The sequence below is a fragment of the Diospyros lotus genome, chromosome 2, assembly GCF_014633365.1.
Source record: "Diospyros lotus cultivar Yz01 chromosome 2, ASM1463336v1, whole genome shotgun sequence".
Lineage (NCBI taxonomy): Eukaryota > Viridiplantae > Streptophyta > Magnoliopsida > Ericales > Ebenaceae > Diospyros > Diospyros lotus.
The window spans coordinates 46625109-46646237 of NC_068339.1; the positions used below are offsets into that span (position 1 = coordinate 46625109).

General features: G+C 36.9%; 3 protein-coding genes across 5 annotated transcripts; all 3 read right to left on the reverse strand.

Annotated features, from left to right (window-relative positions):
- Nucleotides 1-109: 109 nt before the first annotated feature.
- On the reverse strand, nucleotides 110-8784 carry LOC127794359 (alanine aminotransferase 2, mitochondrial-like). Of its 3 annotated transcripts, none has more exons than XM_052325384.1 (16): nucleotides 8481-8778; nucleotides 7430-7480; nucleotides 7107-7157; nucleotides 6493-6558; nucleotides 6344-6405; nucleotides 5505-5600; nucleotides 4892-4970; nucleotides 4703-4807; nucleotides 4487-4597; nucleotides 3802-3939; nucleotides 3584-3658; nucleotides 3315-3435; nucleotides 3067-3221; nucleotides 2465-2539; nucleotides 1737-1940; nucleotides 110-569 (listed from the first exon to the last, which is right to left on the reverse strand). In XM_052325384.1, exons 1-16 carry the CDS (start codon nucleotides 8514-8516, stop codon nucleotides 453-455), a joined length of 1542 nt encoding a protein of 513 aa, XP_052181344.1. In that variant the 5' UTR covers nucleotides 8517-8778; the 3' UTR covers nucleotides 110-452. The 3 variants fall into 3 exon arrangements, with proteins under 3 accessions (XP_052181344.1, XP_052181346.1, XP_052181345.1); XM_052325385.1 differs by lacking the exon at nucleotides 110-569 and adding an exon at nucleotides 594-790 and having other exon boundaries at nucleotides 8481-8784; XM_052325386.1 differs by lacking the exon at nucleotides 5505-5600 and having other exon boundaries at nucleotides 8481-8774.
- Nucleotides 8785-10380: 1596 nt separating this feature from the next.
- Nucleotides 10381-12564, reverse strand: LOC127794358 (pectinesterase 3). The gene is made up of 2 exons (XM_052325383.1): nucleotides 11419-12564; nucleotides 10381-11224 (listed from the first exon to the last, which is right to left on the reverse strand). The coding sequence occupies exons 1-2, from the start codon at nucleotides 12497-12499 to the stop codon at nucleotides 10545-10547; spliced, it is 1761 nt and encodes a 586-aa protein (XP_052181343.1). The 5' UTR covers nucleotides 12500-12564; the 3' UTR covers nucleotides 10381-10544.
- Nucleotides 12565-16807: 4243 nt separating this feature from the next.
- Nucleotides 16808-19487, reverse strand: LOC127795772 (pectinesterase-like). The gene is made up of 3 exons (XM_052327662.1): nucleotides 19045-19487; nucleotides 18122-18800; nucleotides 16808-17594 (listed from the first exon to the last, which is right to left on the reverse strand). The coding sequence occupies exons 1-3, from the start codon at nucleotides 19426-19428 to the stop codon at nucleotides 16903-16905; spliced, it is 1755 nt and encodes a 584-aa protein (XP_052183622.1). The 5' UTR covers nucleotides 19429-19487; the 3' UTR covers nucleotides 16808-16902.
- Nucleotides 19488-21129: the final 1642 nt, after the last annotated feature.

Below are 21129 nucleotides of genomic sequence, written 5' to 3' on the forward strand. Positions count from 1 at the left end.
TTTCGCATGTGTACGTATATTGTTTGCCCATAAGTATTAGGGTAAAAGAGACGTAAAATAGTTAAGTCGGTATATAGTGCATACAGACTTCCTACGTAAAAAACACAGTAAGAATAATTTTTCTGCCTCTTGTTTACTTATTGGGGCAAAATGCAAGTTGCAAAACCTAACAAAAAATAATTACCATAACCTAATCGTTGTCGTTAGAATAACGTTTAGAAAACCCATGAGATCTCTAAACTCATCTAGGTTTAGTTAGATTTTTTTAACATTCAAAATTTAACACCTCGCTACTTATTCCCCCAATCACTATTATCCTTGTTATAACATGAACATTATTAAGATTCTACCCAAACAAAGGGAGGGAGGCCTCTTTAGGCAAAATCCGAAACTAAGACCTACACTGTTAAAACTGAGACCATAACTGGTATTATTATATGATGATCACCAAATCAATCACGATATTGATCCATGAAGCCTTTATGAAAGTCCGTCAGACGCGACACGATGGCCGGAATCTTCTCTTCTTGCGGCAGTATTGTACACCTGAAATGCCACGTCCCAGTAACCTTGCAACAAACATCATCATCATCATTATTACCCCAAAGATAAAGAGAAGTCATCAAGTGAGCCATTTTTAAGTGTTGCTTAGCATATAATGAACTTACAAGTCTAATTCCGTGTGTTCATATTTTCTAATTATTGTTCCAAACTACGAGAGGTTAAGCTTAATAAATGTAGGTTTCTCCCACCGGATTTTGTGAAGTCTGCCATATGGCCTGAGTTTTGGCTGCAGAAAAAAAAAAAAAAAAAAAAAGGCAAGAGAAGGGTTTAGGTTTTAGGATAAAGTTTTGGGAATTCAGTGGGTTTCCAAACTCACTCGGGTGTTAATATTTAATATCTAACTTTTAAGCGAATCAAGACTTGGTTCCTCAAATCACTATCTTTAGCTTCTAGACTATAGAGAGGTATTTGGGCTTTGGAGTCTAACCCACCTCGAAACTACACCAAGTCCCACACCCACCAGATTCTTAGACTAGTTCATACACTACATTAAACAGATAAATCAATTTCATTAAAGGGTGATATAGTGGATACTAAATAATCAAGAAAAAATTACTTGCCAAATTAAATGGGGAAAACTCAAGAAAATTTGGTTATGGTAAGTAAGTTTGAGATGCATAAATATTGGAACCAGTCAACCAAATGAACACGTGCAAACATTTTGTTTAGGAACCACTTGAAACTGGAAACTGATAGGCCTTGGTGCAGCCGACCTATCAAAGGCACTTCAGGAGTCAATGGCAGAATAGTAACACAGCTGGGCTTGCATAACTGCCAGCATGTGCACCAAGGGTAGAATCAGAACTCACAAACCAGCATGTGCATAACCAGATGCGGTTATGGAGGAAGAACAACAACCTATAAATAGGGAATAGAAGAGACAGAAAGGTGTGAAGAAATTGAGTAGATTCTACAGGAGAGTTCTGGCCTCTCAAATGCCTATTCTTTTCCTTTGTTTACATTTTTTTTCATTCCTTGTAATCTGGAGTTGAACTTCCAGCAGTGTATTCCTTTACTTAATCGGAGTCCTATCAATTTTCTTGAGATCCCACCAGAAACTAAGTTTGGTTATGGACACCGTAGTTCAATATGAATTTATCAGAATTGACTTTCAGAAGTAACGTGGGACCAGTAAGCAAATAAATTCAATATGAGTTTATCAAAATTCTCACCTGCCCAAACCCGGATCCTGGGACAACTACTATTCCAGTGGCATTAAGTAGAAGGCGGCAATAGAATGCGTCTGGAGCTGTTTTTGCAGCTTCTGCTGCCTTTATTGCTTTCTGGGGCAGATGGATACGGGGAAACAGATACATTGCTCCTTCTGTTTTGTTACATTTTACGCCCTCCAAACTATTCAAAGCATCTTCTAACGTCTGGTAACAAAGAAAAGGTAAAACAGAAATGTTTGCAGCTACAGAAATAAATATAATTAAACTGTTCTGGTAAAAGGACTAGTTTAATTTTAAATATAACCAATTGTTTGAGAAACATACTCCTACTACAAACAACAGAAATATAATTTTTGTTTGGCCCCTAGTGGGGATGCCCTTTCAATTTTTCTGAAACATTACTTCCATTATTATTGAATAACTTCCACATTTTGAACTGAAAGAATGAGAGTAAAATATTTGCTGAAACATGTCTTTCATTGCTGTTTAACCAAATTGTTTGAGAAACATACTCCTACTACAAACAACAGAAATAATTTTTGTTTGGCCCCTAGTGGGAGATGCCCTTTCAATTTTTCTGAAATATTACTTCCATTATTATTGAATAACTTCCACATTTTGAACTGAAAGAATGAAGAGTAAAATATTTGCTGAAGCATGTCTTTCATTGCTGTTTAACTAATCTCGCTTTGCTAGTTAAAAAAAAATGGGATTGTTGATTGAAATACCTTCGCACGTCTTGCTAAAGACGAAAGGATAGCATCTTTCTCAGCTGAATAAGACCCGTAGGAGTCATCTCCGACCTGCAGGGCAACAATGTAATTTTATTTATTTATTTAACAGTGGCAGACATTTGCTGACCCAGTTAGTGGGATAAAGGCTTGGTATGTTGTTGTAAGCTGTAACAGTACAAGCTGTTTAAGGGATTCTGAGCAGAAATAATTAGTTTTCTTACACAAAGACAATGACCCCTCAGTTGAACTTTAGACGGTAGCTTAATTTTGCTCATTCTAGGTCTTGCTAATGTACCCAGTACCCCAGGTCATAAATCTTAAAATCGGTGTATATGTGGTACCAATCATACTAGAGCAGTTACGTACAGGAAAATCAAGCATAAAATAAAATGTGATTGGTGAAGCTCAAGCTTAGTCATAGATCATGCTACAGAAGTTACAAAACATCCTAGATGCGGACTGATGATAAATTAGAAAACCTACCCCATCATCTCTGTTTTTCAACCACTAACTGAATTCAACAAATTTCATGAATTGTAAGTCCATTTATGTGAAGATCTATGCAAAGATACCAATCTAAAAAGGGAGTTATTAACCTTGGGAGGGCACATGACCAGGCTTGCAAGAATTTGACCAGAGATATTTGAACAGAGATTCACAGATGCTACTTTGTAAATTTGTTCCCTGATCTCAGGACGAAAGCCAGTGACCTCCATGTAACCTCCTCGTTTCCCACACTCCCCATGATACCCTGAAGCCAGCAAGGAAAAATAAACTCATCAACTTTAAACCTAACCTATTCCATTATTCAAATATCAATCTGATCAACGGAAATCAGCATTACCTTTAGAGACTGACTGAAATGATACTATTGAGATATCCTCTTCACCATACCCCATAGATCGGGAAATTTTCTTAAATGAGTGAAATTTCTTATCCGCAACATAAACATTTTCCTGGTAGACCTGCACACATTCCCTCACACAGTTTGATCAATGATTGAGCATATTCAGAGACAGGAACTGAGTCTCAAGTTCCAGAGATGAATGGCAGCCTGTCCTCAGTAAAACTTGAAGTTACTAGAAAAGTACTCATTCTGAAGAACGTACTCACTTCATCTGCCAGAAGAACAAGACCTTCCTCCTTACAAAAATCTACAATTTCCCGCTGGTTGCCCTCTGCAAGAACCTGAAATCATAGATTACCAACAGTTAAAACATAGCACAACAAGGTAATAACTCAACCAAAAAATTAGTCTAATCCAAACAGACAAACAAAATGTACATTATTTTAGATTTCTAACTAATCTTCCAAACCTAAATATTTCTTACCTGGCCTGTCGGATTGCCTGGATTTATTACAACCAAGGCCCGGACATTGATGCCCCAGGACTTGGCAGCTTGCAATTGCTTCCTGAGCTCAGAAATCTCCAATCCCCAGCCTGTTGCTTCATCTAGATAGTAAGGAACCTGCAACAAGCCATTTCAGAATTCAACATGATATAACCTATCAGAGGCGTAAAAGGAGGGGGGGAATCGGGGGGAAAATCAAGGGTAGCCAAGGAAATTGAGTAAGGGGCAGAAGAGTCCAAAGTGGTTAGGGGAAGAATATTCCTTCACATGGCTGCAACGGAATGAAGAGAAGGTATATAAGGTGAGGGGAAAGGAGAGAGAAGGGAAGAAAAAAATCTGGACAACTGTTGTGGGGAGAGAGAAGGCCCTCTCGAATAGGCCGATTGGTTGTTTTTAGCTTATACTCATCCTAGCAATTGCTGTAATCCTTATAAACACTGATTCCTCTACTGTTCTAGTATTGAATTCAATCCAAAAAGAGTGAGTTCCTATCATAAATTTAATATAACTTTATTCACAGCCAAAAATTCAAACTTGACTACACCTGGTCAACCTAACATTTAGTTTTTAAATTTTGCTTTCATAGCACAAACATGCACGATTGCCACTATAGAGGGAAACCTAAATAACAAGTGTGTAAGCTTTCACAAAAACGTTAACATACAAGAGTGCCACCATGGAGGGCAATTGAAGCAGAGTACAAAGGGTACTGAGGAATTGGGCACATAATTCCATCCTTCTCTGAGCCTATCAGTAACTGCATCATCATATGGACCTAAAACAAGAGAAAAAGTTAAATCATTACTGTTAAGTGAGATTTGATTCTTTAGTCTCTGAAAATCTTTTCATATATGTAGTAGGAATAAAAACTAAAGCTTACCGCTGGACTTGCACCATCTGTCAAGAAAATATCATTAGGGTCAGCTGGAAATTTATCTCGGGCTTCAATGCCAGCAGCAATTGTATCTCGTAATCCCTTGATTCCCTACATGAACAAACATTACATAGTATCTTCGTAACGAATGCACCAACTCAAACTTTCTGCAACCTCATGAGAGGAAATAGCTACCTGGCTGTGACTGTAAGCACCAGTTGCTTTCCCAGGTATTTGATCTAAGATCTGTTGAGCTCTCTTTATTGCATCAATGCTGGAAAGATGCAGTAAAGGCATAAGGCACTAATCAATAATCAACAAAATATAAAACCTGTTTAAAATTGTACTACACTAAGAAGATCACTACATTCTGCACATTCTGCTTTTTTTAATTTTTATTTTTTTCTGAAACCATGACATGAACTCCCTGCCTTTGGCAAACAAGCCTCCAAATGAACTGCTTTTGTTATGAAGCCAAATAAGAAAGAATCAAGTCAGAGGGAGATAAAATTAACAGAGAAAGGAAGGTAAGCAGTCCTTCAATCAATTCAATATTTGATGTTTTAATATTCTTTACACTTTGTGTGTCATAGCACTCTCTCTCTCTCTCTCTCTCTCTCTCTCTATATATATATATATATATATATATAAATGAATGACATAAACGTACCTGAGATATACCTTCCAGAGCACAATTATGAAACTAAAGTCTATGTTCTAACAGTGTGTGTGTGTGTGTTTGGGGGGCACTTGCACAAACTGCGGGTTTTATGTAAACTATATTTTATAGATTGGGTAAAAGATAAACCAAGAAGAAAATGAAGTGCTCCAGCCTATCGACTCAAAGACAAACTCTGCAGGTCCATACTCGTCTTTTGTTTCATAGGAAAATGCACAATTCAAACTGCCCTGTACCGAAGAAAAAGAACTTTACACAAGACATAGAGCACTTAAATCGAGTATCAAGCATACATATAACAATAAAAGAAAGATTGAAAATTAATCCGTAGAGGTAACAAGCATAAGTCACAAATCCACCCCCAGTCCCCAAACAAATAAAAAAAGCCAGTTCTCAACTTCAGGTATTTATATGCCTTAATCTGAAGTCCAAGCTACGCATCCACTAGTACTATGCCATGATAGTTCAAATTGTCATGTAGCTTAATTGGTTACATGACTAGTAGGACTATGTAACTACTTTAATAAAACAATTCAAAAGCTTACAGTAGCAAATGGATCTAAATGAAGATCTATCTAATGCTTATAATTGTGATAACGGTATTCGAATTAAGACTCTTCTTGTTAGTATAGAATTAACCAAACATACGATTCCTGGTTTTTTGGCCACAATCTACCAAACAGAAAAAATTGATTCTCATGGTATCTGTTATTACTCTTAACAACCAGAGTATCATTTTCACATTTGTTTCATCACCTCAACCAAGGTGATTAATTATTTAAATTATAACCTCATTTTAGGGAAAGACAAATTAATTCTCAAGAACTTCAACTTAAATAAACTCACATTGAACAAGATTTGAAACACAAAAAAGCACACACACACGTGAAAAGACTTGAACTCGGGACTTGAACCAGAGTATCATAGTTCAAATTGTTTCACACATGACAAAACTAAGTTTCTCTTACCTAAATAGCCCTTCAGTTTCACTTCTGGCCAAAATGGATGGATGGTCGCACAATGCAAGAACCTAAACAAAAGGATAGGATTAATCAAGTATTGCTTAAGCTGAAAGTTGATATAATACTTCATCGGGTAAACATTACGGCAAACAAACCTCTCTAAAAAATGTAATTGGTTGCTGACCAAGAGATTGGGGATTTCCAATATTGCAGTAAAGTATCTGTCACAATAAAGGGATAATAAATACAGAATCAGAAAAGCTCTTGATAAATTATGTTCTTTTTTTTTGGTGGGGGGGGGGGGGGGGGGGCTGAGTGTTAAATAATCTTCTTGACGCTTGTGGTCTTTGCATGAGAAGCATTAGTACGGAGTGAAGAAGGAGCCTTTTATGTAAAGAAATGCAATGTTCCACTTTTCATACAGCATTGGGCCTAAACAAGCGTGCAATATAGTCAACCAGCAGAATTTACAAATTAGTGACGTTGTGATTAGCATTATCCTCAGTTCATCAAGTGTAAGTTGCATGTGACATTGAAATTATGCTCTAATTAAAACATAAAAAGATGTGCCCAAATGGTTTACAGAGGATTGTGATAACTAAGATGTTAATGAACTGAGTCAAGAAACCTAGAAAACCCTTAGATGAATACCAAAATGCACTCAATTATTTATTATCACTAAATCGTCTATAGCCTGCACTTGTAAGAAAAAACATAATGACATTACAATGATTTAAAAAAAAAAAAAAGAAGAAGCAGGAAGAGGTACCTCATCAAATGGATGAGAACCTGGATTTGCTTGTAAGTCTTGCTGCAATTGCTGTAACAAAAACACAATACAAGGAATTGTAAGAGGTAAGTAACTGCAGAAATAACTACAGGATCAGATCCACCATATTTCAAATGTTTATCTTGCCAAACTACCAGTCAGTTTAAGAGCTTATTTATATTCGTCATAATTTTTCAAGGGGCTAATCTCCGTGTGAAAATGTGTCCATCTGTCAATAATATGAATGTTATGAGAAGTGTATCTCCAATAAATAATAAGCTTTTAATTTAATACACCAGAGGTCAAAGGAAAAATAATTTCACCTGGGCTAGAGTGACGATTTCCCCACGGACAGCATATTCACATTTCAAAACCTGGCAGAAAATAAAATTTAGAGCTGAACATATGGAAGAGCATGTAATCCAGAAGAATTTTACGAGGGAAAAAGGCAAAGACATGCAGAAAACTCATTTCTAATACATCAAGCCTCAAGAGGAAGCACTAGACTGTGCTAGTACTTGAAATTAACTTGATTAGTTCACAAACATTAATATGGTAAAGTTAGAAGTTCCAGGAAGAAAAATGGTAACATCTTCCAGTAAGTAAGTATTAACATAAATATTAATTTAACAAATTATGGAACCTAAAAGTGAACCTCTTCGGCTACCTGAATTTCTAAAGGAAGATTAATTTTGAGCCCTAAAGCAGAAAATGGTTCGAGGACGTCCAGGTGAACTCAACCAAAATTCTGCAACTACTAGGTCTTCGGCTACCTGAATTTCTAAAGGAAGATTAATTTTGAGCCCTAAAGCAGAAAATGGTTCGAGGACGTCCAGGTGAACTCAACCAAAATTCTGCAACTACTAGGTTCTTCAAGGACTTGGTACACTGATTTGTTCAACAGAGTATTGGAGCATATGACAGCATATATACAAGGACAGAAGACTACAGAGATCAAGAAACCAATAGAACACTGTTTAAGAGAGCTCGTTGAGGCGTATCTACATGCCAAAGCATTGAACCGATAACAACCCATTAAATGATATCACGCTAGAGACCAGAAAAAAAAAATGGTAGAAGAAGAGCATGTGCAGAACTTAATTATAAAAATCAGAGATCGTTTGAGAAACGCAAAGAGTTTAAATGAGAATTAGCCCTAAAAACATAGCAGAACACAAAGAAAACCAGAAACAGAGAAGTAGAATCGATCGGAATCAAACAGGCAAACTATCCAGATAACCGACGGAACAGCGGAACAGTAACACGGAATTGCAAAACTTGAGATCTGAAAAGAAGAAGCCTAATATCGTGATCACATAACGATAACATTCCAAAGGCGGATGCAGCGGAGGGGGAGGGCTGATCCGATCGTACCTTGGTATTGATGGCGTCGAGAGTAAGGGAAGCCATTGGAGATCGAACAGCGGACGGTCGGGAAGGACAAATGAGGAGGTTCGTACGTAGAGACGTGTTGGTTGCTTTTTGTAGTGGCTGCCGTTTACGAATCTCCTCGTCGCACGAGACGTGCTTGATTTGTTGACCATTCGCTTTCAGCAAGCATGTTCTCGGAACCGAGGGCGAGAGCCAAAAAGTCCTTGTCCTTGCGGCGCCTAGTTGACCAAGCTTTCTCGGGAATGGCAATGAGTCTGGCTCTGATGGTACCTACCGGCTTGCTTCGTCTTCTTCCATAGCTTCTGCCCCTTGGTTTCATTCTAAACCAACTTGCCCGCATCAAGATTCTTCTTCCATATATTAATTAATTAATATATGATGAATGCCACAGAGAGTATTGTAAGTAAGTTTCAACTCTCGATTTCTATTAAACAACTGAATCTCAATGAAAAAAATTGGCGATTGAAAGTGACTAGGCTTCTTTACTTACCTCACTCTTCATGCGATATGACACGTGTCCTTCTCGAATAGTATTACGCGTCGCGATTTTATTAAGGCTAAGAGCATATTTATCAACTTTTGTATTTTTTTTTTAAATCTTTAAACTTTTCGTGGTTTTAAATATGTCATTGAAATTAGATCAACGATATTTTTATGCAACTAAATTTTTTGTAATTCTAAATATATCAACTGAATCGTATAAAATCACTTATTTAAATATTTGATCAACAAATGACATATACATGCATTGACGTAACAATTTTCTAACATCTCCTCAACTTCTTTTTTCTTCTTTTACTACATCTCTTTGACTACGTCTTTTCTATCTCCGATATTTTTTATGTCTCCTACAATTAGGCTACGTTTATGTGGCCTGTTGAGTTAAACAAGTCATTGATGTGCTCAAATCAATAATCATCATGTCGTTTGAGGGGATCAAAGATGGGATTAGGATAGTATTTATTGTAAGAGATGCAAGAGACGTCGGAGACAGAAGAGACGCAACTAGAGAAAGAGTTGAGAAGATATCGTTGGAAAGAAAGTGAACTAAGAAGACATTGAGGAGAGAAAATATATCAAAGAGAAAGAGAGAGCATGCTAGGGAGAAGCTATAAAACTGCCACATCAACACAAGTGTGGTTCACTTTCTAAACACATATTTAAATGAATAATTTTGTACAATCTAAAAACACATTTAAAATTTCACAATAAAAAAGACAAAAATTCAGCAGCATATAAGTACTAATCCCTCAAAAAAATAAAAATGAATTAGAGACTTATTTTCCTGTCTTACTCAATATTAAGTTGATGATTGGAGTTGATTTGGAAATACATTACCATCTACTTTGATGTCACATCCCATCATTCTTACATGTTCTAGGCAATGAAACAAAAATAAATAAAATCATTTATGTCAATCACAACAAATTAACTTTTCATAAACTTAATTAGTTATTGTCTCAATCACTACTATTAAAACAAAAACTCTTTTTCCCTAGCACAATATATTCAATAAATCTCAAATTTTGAACCTTACAATTTTAAAAACAAAAACCCTTTTTCCCTTACCCACAATATTCAATAAATCTAAAATCTTCAACCTTACAATTTATAATTAAATCGCTCAACTTAATCTCAGTTCATTAAGAATTTAATGAGCTTAAAAACTCGAATTTAAAAATATATTTAATTTATTCATAAATTTGTTTACGAATTAAATTGAGCTGAATTATCTTATTTATAGTCAACTAATAAATAACACGAGTCAAACACGTACGAATTCTTATCGAGTTGCTCACAAACGACTTGACTTATTTATAATGTTAAAAATATTCATTAATTTCCTTGGTGGTAATATTTTGTACATTTACTAATTAGAAAATATGAGAAAGTGTTGTATTTATAATCTTATCCTTATTATAAAGATATAAACAAAATTATAATCAACCGAGACCCTTTTTAACTTAACTTTGCCCCTGAGCTTGCATGAAATTACAAGTATAGCCAAAAGAATGTTACAAATTACTAAAGAAAAACATTTCCAAATCACAAGGTGGACTCAAACGCCACATTGGAAGCGCCCAGCCATTCGTTGCCATCTATGAAGGACTCGACCGTAAATTTGGAGGCCTGGTCCGCCGTTATGGTGGGCCGGTAACCGGCCCACTTAACCCTCTTATCCACACCCGAACCCGGCCCCGTATTCTGGTACTCGGCGTAGAAAATGGTGCTGGGGGGCTCCACGTTGCTCACCCACGGGAACCAACCCGCCGGGTTCAAGAAGGATCCGACGCTCGTCTGCATTACGACGGTGGTGGAGAAGTCCTTCCACGGCCGGCCGAGGTAGGTCGGAGCGGTGAGGGCGTCGAGCGGAGAGATGGTGCATTTCTGGATGGAGATTCCGGTGTTCTGGTTGACGTCTTTCTTGCCCTGGGCGGTGATGGTGACGAACTGGTTAGGGAGAGGTTGACGCGGCAGGATGCTGCAGTTCTGGAAGACGACGGCGGCGTTGCCGAAGATGAAGTCGATGGTGCCGGCGATGTCGCAGTCGCCGTAGAACTGGCGGTTGGAGTGGGCGTAGAGGGTGTCTTGGAAGGCGTTGAAGGAGCAGCGGTAGAAGACGGACTGGTCGGAGCCCGACCGCATCGCCACGGCCTGGTGCTTCTCGGCGCCGGCGGTGTTCTCGAACCCGATGTCCTTCGCTATGAAGCCCCGCCCCGCCACGGCTGCATCATCATAAAATTACAGTTAACCCCTTGGGAAAAAAAATCCTAATTATTATTTATTTACTATTATTCATAGAACAGCAGGTGGGCAAGTGGGTCCGGCATCGAGTCACGTGGCTCCCTTTCATCTTCACTGACACGTGGTCCCCTTTCAGATGGCAAGCCAAGGGATGAAGTAAAGTTGGGGAACCTACCGAAGGTGGCCGTGGAGAAGGTGGGCGTGCCGTCGACGAAGTTGAGGCTGCCGGAAATGACTGTCTTGGTCTTGCCGACGTTGCCGTCGCCGTAAATCATCACATTCCACATCGATTTGTCCAAGATCACATTCTCAACATACTTTCCGGCCTTCACATGTATCACAAACCTGCTCAGGCTCTTCTTCGGTACCTTCCCCACCGCCTCCTTGATCGTCCGGTAATCTCCGCTCCCGTCCTGCGCCACCGTGACATCTGGCTTCACAGCCGGTTCCTCCAGCAGCCTCCGCTCGGCAGGTCCAACCCATTCCGGGAGCCCGAAACCAAGCAGCCGCCGGTGGATCGGGATGTTGAAACCGGCCAGAATGTTGAGCAGCTTAGAAACAATGGCCAAGCTGTTGCTGGCGAACTCGGTCGAGTTCTTCATCAAGAGCTTGACGTCGGCGAGGACGGCGGTGGAATTTACTTCCTCTAGAGCGTCCAAGCAGGTTTCTTGATCGGTAATAGTGGCGCTCAGCCAGGTCTTGAGATTGCCGATCTTGGCCGTGGTTAACATCTTCTCACCCTCGCTCACCTCCACAGCGGAGATCGCGTCGTCGAGCCGGTCGATGGCGTCGTCGATCACTGTCTGGCAAACACTCAAAGCTGCCTTCACTCGGCTGTCATTGACCTTGGAAATCAGATTCTGGGGGAAAGAACCGATCTTGGAGAGCTCGTTCAGCACCACGTGTAAAGAGAGCTTGAAGATCTGCTCCGGGTCGGTGGCGGGCCCGCCGGAAGAGGCGTTGGTGGATTGTAAATCTTCGATGCTGGAAACGCATGATTTGGGGTATTGGGTAAAGCCGCAAACGGCCTTGATGGAGGCGGCGGAGGAGGTGGTGGTAGTGGAGGGGGCGGCATCGCGGGAGTCGGAGTTGCGGTTGTGGATGACGGTGCCGACCACGGCGCCGATGACAACGGCCACCAGAACGACGGCGGAGGCAAGGAGGATGATAACTCGCTTGCGGGTTTTCCGGCGGAAGACTTGGTCTTCGACGGCGTCAACCTTGCCGTAGCCTTTGAAGGATTTAATTGTATCCATGGCGCTGCTGGTTAACAACTTCTTGAGCTTGTTGGCTCCTTACAGTTTGGTGGGCTTTAATTTATAAGAGTGATGAAAGCTTGGTTGGTTGACTGTCACATGCTTCGTTCTCTATTATCACCTACGTGGAAGGGGAATTTTTTTTTTTTCACGCGCATTTAAATTTTTTATTATTTTAATTAAATTCTCTGCATAAATTAATTTAATTTTTTATTAATTCAATTACACTCTTATATATTTATATTTTTGAATTAATTTAATTCATCTATTTTGAGTTAAATTGATTAAAAATATAAGCTTATAAATATAATTAAAATAATAAAAAATATATATATTTTAAAACAAAAATATAAATTTGGTCAGATTCAATCGTATAAACTTTAAGCAAAAATATTATTTTAGTACGAAGTGGGTGAGGCAACAGCAGCCTGTACAATGCCGGCCGGCAGTGTCAATGAGCAAATGGCAGGAGCTTGGAACATGAAATGGTCTGCCATTGCCGGACGGAAGAGTTGATTTTGTGAAGAAAAGGTCTTAAATCCGGGCCTTTTCACCAGCTGCAGTATCTTTCTATTCTTGTGATTTAGTTGGTTCTTCTATTTAAATTATTAAAAAATATTATTTTAAATATTTATCGTGACAAAATATTAATTTATAAATACGTTCGTTTCTGCAACTGACACGTCACATAAATAACAAGTTGATAATATTTAAATATGTTGACAAATTTGCTGTGATCTTTCAATAATTAAAAAATATGATATTTGATTCTTAATGTAAAAAATATTAAAATTTCATATTTTAATTATTAAAATTTATTATTTTAAATTTTTATCTTGACTGAGAATAAACAGAATTGTTATCTATATCATATATTACATACTCGTAAAAAAAAATATGTAATGTCATGAAAAAATTACTCAGCGAGACATATTAGATTAATTTTTTTTAATGAGATGAGAAAAAGATCAAGTTACTCGTAATCTTAAACAAAAAAAAAAAAAACCTCTAAATCCCAAACACTTAAAAATCTCTAATTACTTACTTAAAAAATTGCTACATTCTTTTATTCTCAATCATAAAATATATTTTCATCTTTTATCTTTATTGAACTCAATTACTTCCCTCTCTTATTTATATTCTCTTTTTTGTCTCAATGTAAGGATTTAAATCAATAATTTTTAATAGCACAAAATTTTGATATTTTACACATCAATAATCAAATGTAATATTTTTTAATTATTGAGAGAATATAACAAATTAATTAATATATTCAAATATTGTCAATCGATCATGCAAGTGACGTATCACTTACAAAAATAAACTCGTTCATACAAGCGCTAACAATTCATTATAATAAAGTCGTAAAATAATAATTTTTAATAATTAATATATTAAATCTTTACATTTTATACATTAAAAATTAATGGGTATAATTTTTTTAATTATTAAAAGAGTGCCGTAGTTATTAAGCTAAACTATAATGCAACTAATTATCCATTTTTATTCAGATAAAAGAAATGGTCTAAGATTTCTCTTAGTTGTAGTTATCAGTTATATCATCAACCATTGGAGGGACTTGGACGCGGAATCACCGCAATCCCGCCATTTGAAGCCTCTGTCAACGACAAGAACCCCCGCCCCCACTTGACATTTAACATTTCCATGTTGGGCACTCCACACATCACGTATTAGACTTTTGCAGGGGTGAAATTTTTATTTTATGAAATAAATTTTGATGTTCTAATTAGTACTAAATACGAAGGACATGAACTTTAAGAGTAATAAGTGAGTTCGAGAATAATTTGCGTAGATATCTTTCAGGGATTGTATCATTTTTTAGCCTAATATCTTGATAGGTGAATAAGTTATTTGATCAAGTTATCTTTCATTGATTGTTAGACAAAATTTTTTATGATTATGAACTTGAATTTAAGAGATCAAGTAGAGGAGTATACAAGATTTGAGCACCGTCTCCGATAAAATAGGAAGAAGCGTGATATGCTAGACTCCTTAATTGGAGAGATACATGTCGCGTTAAAATTGAGTTTTCAAATTAAAATATATATTTAGTAATTAAGTTTAATTTTTTAATTTGTTTGGACAATGTGGGTACAAAAATGAGTTTAAGTTTAATGGTATAACAAGTTTTGTATGAAATGTGATAAATTACTATCTCACATTTTATTTTATTTTAAAATAAAATATTCAAAATATATTATTAAATTTTTAACTTTAGTTATGATTATTGCATGATGGTAGTTGACCAAGTAAAGGTACAAGTATTTTTGCCCCCCACCACCACTTGTTTATGTCGCAAAGGAAAGGTACAAATGAACATGAGGCATGCACATGGGAGCTCAATTAGGTTCCTTTCATACATCTATACTTATATATGTATGAAATATCTTCTGTGTTGTTGAACATAATAATAAATTTATTAATTAAAAATATTATTATTAAATTACTTAAACTCAATAAAAAAAATAATTAGATAACATAAGATTGTTGAAGATTATTGTAACGAAATTAATATTGAACATAATAATAAATTTATTAATTAAAAATATTATTATTAAATTACTTAAACTCAATAAAAAAATAATTAGATAACATAAGATTGTTGAAGATTATTGTAACGAAATTAATATTAAAAATATATATTTTTTGAAAGAGAGATCATCTGTTTATTGAGGAATTTAGAGTTTTTTTTTAAAAAAAAAATTATTTAAATTATAATTTTTTTCAAATACTGTTTATTTTTCATATTTTGGTAATAATAAGGATTAAAATTTTTATAGATAATATTTATTTAGATATTTTGATGTCCACTAAAATTAAAATTATTTATCAATAATATCTATTTTTTTGGTATTAAAATCTGATGCATTTTAATCAACATGTTGACGTCTCTCAAATGCTATAAAGGATTAGCATAATGGCATGTGAGAGGGACGGCGGCGAGCAGCGGGGGGGCCCTGCGTGCGCTGCCGTGATTTGCGCCACCTTAATTCCTCCATTCTCAATAGATGAGTTGAAAACAGTTTTAATTAAACACATGGTCCGCCCACCTGATGACAAATTTAATTACTTGGATTATTACTACATATGACACTTCCCTCATAATTTTTAAAAAATATGATGTTTAATTTTTTATATATGTAAAATTAAAATATATTATTTGAAGTCTTTATTGTAACTAAGAATAAATAAAATCAGTATCTATGTCATGTAAAATATCACGTTAACGGAACATATAAAATTATTTTTAATATATAAATATAACATTTCATCATAATTAATTAAGAAATTTGACATTTAATTCTTGATATATTTAAAATAACAAAATTTGATATAAAAAAGGGACTTAAATTTATAAAGAGGCTTAACATTTCGTAAAATAATAGAAATATTTAAAAAAGGGCTAATTTTTTAAAAAATATATATAAGAATATTAAAAAAATACCTAAATAGATTATCTAAAATTTTAAAAAATACCCAAAAATATTTTAAAAAATACTAAATATCATAAAATGACCTAATGAAAACTATGATAACAGGAATTCAAATGAACAATAACAAAAACTTCATTGAATCCATAAATCTTGTTCATGAACTATTAAATGAGGTTTTAAATAAGATGTGGTAAAATGAACTGTATCAATTTTTTGAATATTTTAAAGTATTTTTTAAGACATTTTTATCAAATTTATTTTTTTAAGACATTTTTTAAAAGACCAAATATATTTTTTTTTTAATTATTAAAGAATCAAATATCATATTTATATAATGCAAAAATAAACACATTCATGCACGTGCTAACATTTCATTACGGTAAGAATTTAAAGTAATAATTTTTAATAATAAAAATATTAAATTTTGACATTTTACACATTAAGAATTAAATATCATATTTTTTAATTATTAAACAACCCTTGTATTAAACTAATACTTAAACTTGATATTTTTATTAACATTTTATATTACGTGTTATAATTAATATAAATATATAATATATCAAGGTAGAAGTGAAAGTGTTGGAACTTAAATGTTCAAATAGTATTTTTTTGGGAACGAATTGATGAGTATGAGATTGTAACTTAAAAATCACAGCGTCAAGTAGTCTGCCGCGTAGATTACAAGTTTAAGTGGAGACAGAATAATTAATAGGGATTACCAAAATTCAATTTTATTTAGACACTCACTTACTACGCTGAATAGAATACTCATATATATATATATATTGATTTATTATATTATTTCTAATGTATAACACATCGATCAGTATATAAAATGGGACGGTCGGTCTAGCTAAAAACTTCAACCCACAACAAATTAAAGGTTAATGTCCGGCCGCCATGGACTGATCTTAAACACTAATCAATCAATGTTATTTAATAAGTTCACAATTCAAGAGAGAACGGAAAAGTGGTGGAGCTCAGCCAGCTGGCGCCGGCGATGAACCTGCTGGGGGTGTACTGCAGGGCCTCCGACTCGCTGGTGATCACCTTGTACCCCTTCCACTTCACCCGCTGGGCCGTCCCAGCGCCGGCCCCACTGTTGGAGTACTCTCTGTACTCCAGCGTGTTGAGAGCAAAGTTCCCATTCCATTCGTGCCACCCCGCCGGATTAATCACGTCGCCGATGGCTGACTGCATGACCACCGTCCTCGAATACTCCTTCCATGGCCTCCCCAGGTACGTCGGGAAGCTGGACTTTACCGGTTTCAGGTCCGAAGTGGCGTCGATTCGGCATTTCTGGATGACAATGCCGGTATTCTGGTTTCTGTCAGTGCGGCCTTGGGCGGTGACCATGTTCTTCTGGCCGGAGCCGGGCTTCCGGGCGTGGATGTCGCAGTCCTGGAGGACCGCGGCGGCGTTGCCGAAGATGAAGTCGACGGTGCCGGCGATGAAGCAGTTGATGTAGAACTGGCGGTTGGAGTGGACGTAGAGGGTGTCTTGGTAAGCTATCATGTCGCATTGGTAGAACGCCGACAGGTCGGCGCCGACCCGGAGCGCTACAGCCTGGTGCTTCTCCGGCCCCGCCGTGTTCTCGAAGGTTATGTCCCGAGCCAGAAATCCTTGGCCCACCGCGGCTGCGCCGAAAAGCGACAAAGCTCATTTACAACCAATCCATGATTCAATTAATAAAAGTTTAAGATTCATAGACATTTGATTTTCAGATTCATGCGAGCGAATGTCACGCCGAAAATCAGCTGAGATATATTGTCAAGCCGAGAAACCGTAATTGATGGGATATGACGACACCTTGCTCATCTCCATCACATGTACATATGGTGACAGAAAATTTGAATTTTATCCATCGCAGGACAATCGGATTTTAAAAGGAGATTCTCAGTGTACAATATTGTCTGTAGGATGATTATGTTTAGCTTTGGGACCACAAGAAGGACATCGATTATTTTGGAGTTTAGGCATTGATGAATGACTCGCGGAATGGCTTGATAACATCATGCTTACCCGGCCCTGTATACCTAGCTAGATAGAAAAGGGTTTTAAGGGTGTTTATGGATATTTATTTGTTCCAAGCATGCATGCATCGAATTTGTGATGAAATTAAGGAAAATGGTAGCCGTTTATGGGATCTGGGAAGGGGACTTACCGACGGTGGCGGAGTGGAAGGTGGTGCTGCCGTCTTTCACATTTCTACTTCCGGTGATGATGGTGTTCTTCCGTCCATCTCCGACGAACATTATGTTCGTCTTCTTCTTCGGAACCTCCACGTTTTCCCTGTAAACACCCGCCTTAATCCTAATCACGAATCTCTTGCTACTCTTCTCCGGGGCCGCCGCCACCGCCGCCGCCACGGTCTTGTAGTTGCCGCTTCCGTCAGCCGCCACCACCGCATCCGCTTTCACACTCGACGACTGCAAGAGCCGCCTGTCTCCGGCCGACAACCACGCCGGCCACCCATCGCCGGACGCTAGCGTCTCCTCCTTCAGCATCCTCCCCGTCAGCTTGGCCTCGTTGGCAATGTCCGTGTCGGTCATGTTCTTGATCATGGCCAACGCGTTGCTGCACATCTTCTCGACGTGCTTTTCGCCGGCCAGAAGCACTTCCCTGATCTTCTTGTCTTCGTCGTGGGAGAAGCCGTCGAGGCAGCTTTCTTGGTTGGTAATCGCGGCGCTCATCAGGGTTTTCAGGTCGTCGGCGTGCTGCGATAGAGACTTCTTGTTCGGGTATTCGTTGAGATCATCCTCCGCCTTGTGGAGCTCGTCCAGCGTCTCGTCGATCATGTCCAGACAGTCGTGGAGCGCCGTCTTCTCCCTCTCCGACAGCCCCTGTCGATCATAATCCAAATTAATTAGTAATACTTCACCCATTAAGTGTCATTATAAGATAATATTTTAGGAAAAATCAATTTTCGGCCACTTTTGCTGACCGATCTATACCGACTCAGTAATAAAAATGGGTATTTTACTCACACGACCTGTCAAGCTGACAAAAAGTTTACTGATGCTTTGGTTAAAAATATCAAAAAATGAGGAAATCCATATATTTTTGTGCTACATTGTGTTACTGCACCTTTCTCTTGAGGAGCTTCTTCACGGTGAAGTAGTTGTGCTCCACCGCGGTGGTGGTGAGGTTGAGCGACGCCACGATCACATCCTTCTTGCTCCTAACTTTCTTGCTCACCTCGGGCAGGCTAGCAATGGCGGAAAAGCACAAATCGGGGTAGAAAGTACTGCTACACGACGACTTGATAATGGCGTGGCTTGTGGAGGCCTTGAGGGCCTCGCTGCCGGAGATCTCCTTGCGAGAGTTAACTCCGGCGACGACGCCGATCACGGCTGCGACAAGGAGGAGGGAGGCGAAGGCGACCAAAGCCAGCTTCTTCTTCCTCTTGGAGATGGAGAAGGGGCGGCCGGAATCTGACATTGCAGCAAAGAAGTGCTTCAGATGGGTCATGAAGATGATGGTTGATGGATGGGTTTGGATGTGGGGGAAGAGGAGGTGGTGGCGATGGGGTTTTTATCAGTAAAGTGAGATGATTTAACATTTATATTTTTTTTACATAAAATATAAAAATTAAATTAATTTAAAATAAAAAAATATATATATAGATGTATAATTAAAATAATAAAAATAAATATATAAATTGAATAATATAATTAAAATAATAATAAAATTTAAACATGGCTTTTAGAATTCCACGTGAATGGTGGGCTTTAGTTGCCTCCACGGGTTGTCAGCTTTTCTTTTCGATCTTAATTTATGACTTTCACTTTTCCCTTTATTTTTTATTGTAAAAAATGAAATCAACATGATTTGCCTCTCTAATATCTCCCAATATGAAATGCTAATCCACTTGACTAAGTAATGGGTGACAACCCTAAAGCATGTAAATTTAAAAATTCTTTAACTCAACTTGCGTTACATGCTTAAGATAATCTAAACTTACCTTACTTCAATTTTAAATTGAACTAAAATACTGTTTAAATTTAAATTTTAATTTATATTAAGTTGAATTTTTCTATGGGACATGAACAATGAGAATATAAAATTTAAATATTTTTGCATGTTAAGTGAATTTGTTTTACCGAACAATTATAATCAAAACTTAACTTAATTTTTCTAACTTATTAAATAATAATTTTATAAAATAAACAAAGTTTAGAGAATCTAATAAATTTCTAAACTCACTTAAGTATTAATGGTTACTTAAGTATTAATGGTTATTTAATTAAATTGAGAGATGAAGGCTCCACGAGGGGGGGCCCGGAGCTGGCACTTTGCCTGGCATTGAATTGTCGTTTCGATTGGAGTGAATGTCCCGCAAATATGCGCGCCTGTCAGTCATCCAATTGACAAATTTCAACGTGCCCGATGATGGGTGGGACACACCAAAGGGTGGACAGCTAGCTCAACTCAACTCTATCAATTCATTCGGGTCTGCCTGGATGTCCTCCTAACTCCCTCTGTCTCTGTACGAATGCATCTTTTTTTTTTTTTTTTTTTTTGACATCCCTTTTAAGTCTTTCAATTGAAGTACGCAAGCGAATTAGATTAGACCGGTAACTAACATGTCTGGATTAATAATCACCCCATTAATCTGGAGATATCAAAGTTGAGTCTAATCTGATGGTAGCATTTTTTTTTTTTTTTTAAAGAAATGTGACACTTATCCAAAAGAAATTGTCTATAAATGAAGAAAAAAAAAGAGAGTTGAATAAATACTGTTAGAGAGAGAAGATGACCAAAAAAAAAAAAAAGAATTGAAGAGATGTCAAAAAATTGATTCGTCAAATACTCATTCATATCAATTGTTGTCAAGTGTTTAAATTAGTGATTTTAAATATTTCAATGGCATATTTTAAAACACAAAAATTCAAAAGTATAAATATACTTTTAGCCTAACTTTAAAGGCACATTGAATCACATAAATTTTCAAGTTCTATAAGAAAAAAAAAAAACTAAAATTTAAGGGGCATAAATATGCTTTTGGCATATAATTTCTATATATAGATGGGTGACCTATGTTATGTATGTATAATAAAAATAAAAATAAAAATTTTGGCCATGAGAATTTAATTTTTTCCTGAAATTCTCTAGAAGTGAAAACATCATACATTATTCAAATTAGGGTCCAAGTCTCAATAAAGGATTTGG

What these genes read in the sequence shown, in the direction of transcription:
- LOC127794358 (XM_052325383.1), bottom strand. Translation starts at nt 12,499, where the DNA reads ATGGATACAATTAAATCCTTCAAAGGCTACGGCAAGGTTGACGCCGTC. An exon ending in CTTCTCCACGGCCACCTTCG is followed by an intron (nt 11,225 to 11,418) that starts GTAGGTTCCCCA and finishes ATGATGATGCAG; the next exon opens with CCGTGGCGGGGCGGGGCTTC.
- LOC127794359 (XM_052325384.1), bottom strand. Translation starts at nt 8,516, where the DNA reads ATGGCTTCCCTTACTCTCGACGCCATCAATACCAAG. An exon ending in AAATCGTCACTCTAGCCCAG is followed by an intron (nt 7,158 to 7,429) that starts GTGAAATTATTT and finishes TTTTTGTTACAG; the next exon opens with CAATTGCAGCAAGACTTACA. An exon ending in TTGTTCTTCTGGCAGATGAA is followed by an intron (nt 3,436 to 3,583) that starts GTGAGTACGTTC and finishes GAATGTGTGCAG; the next exon opens with GTCTACCAGGAAAATGTTTA.
- LOC127795772 (XM_052327662.1), bottom strand. Translation starts at nt 19,428, where the DNA reads ATGACCCATCTGAAGCACTTCTTTGCTGCAATGTCAGATTCCGGCCGC. An exon ending in AGAAGCTCCTCAAGAGAAAG is followed by an intron (nt 18,801 to 19,044) that starts GTGCAGTAACAC and finishes TATGATCGACAG; the next exon opens with GGGCTGTCGGAGAGGGAGAA. An exon ending in CTTCCACTCCGCCACCGTCG is followed by an intron (nt 17,595 to 18,121) that starts GTAAGTCCCCTT and finishes TTTTCGGCGCAG; the next exon opens with CCGCGGTGGGCCAAGGATTT.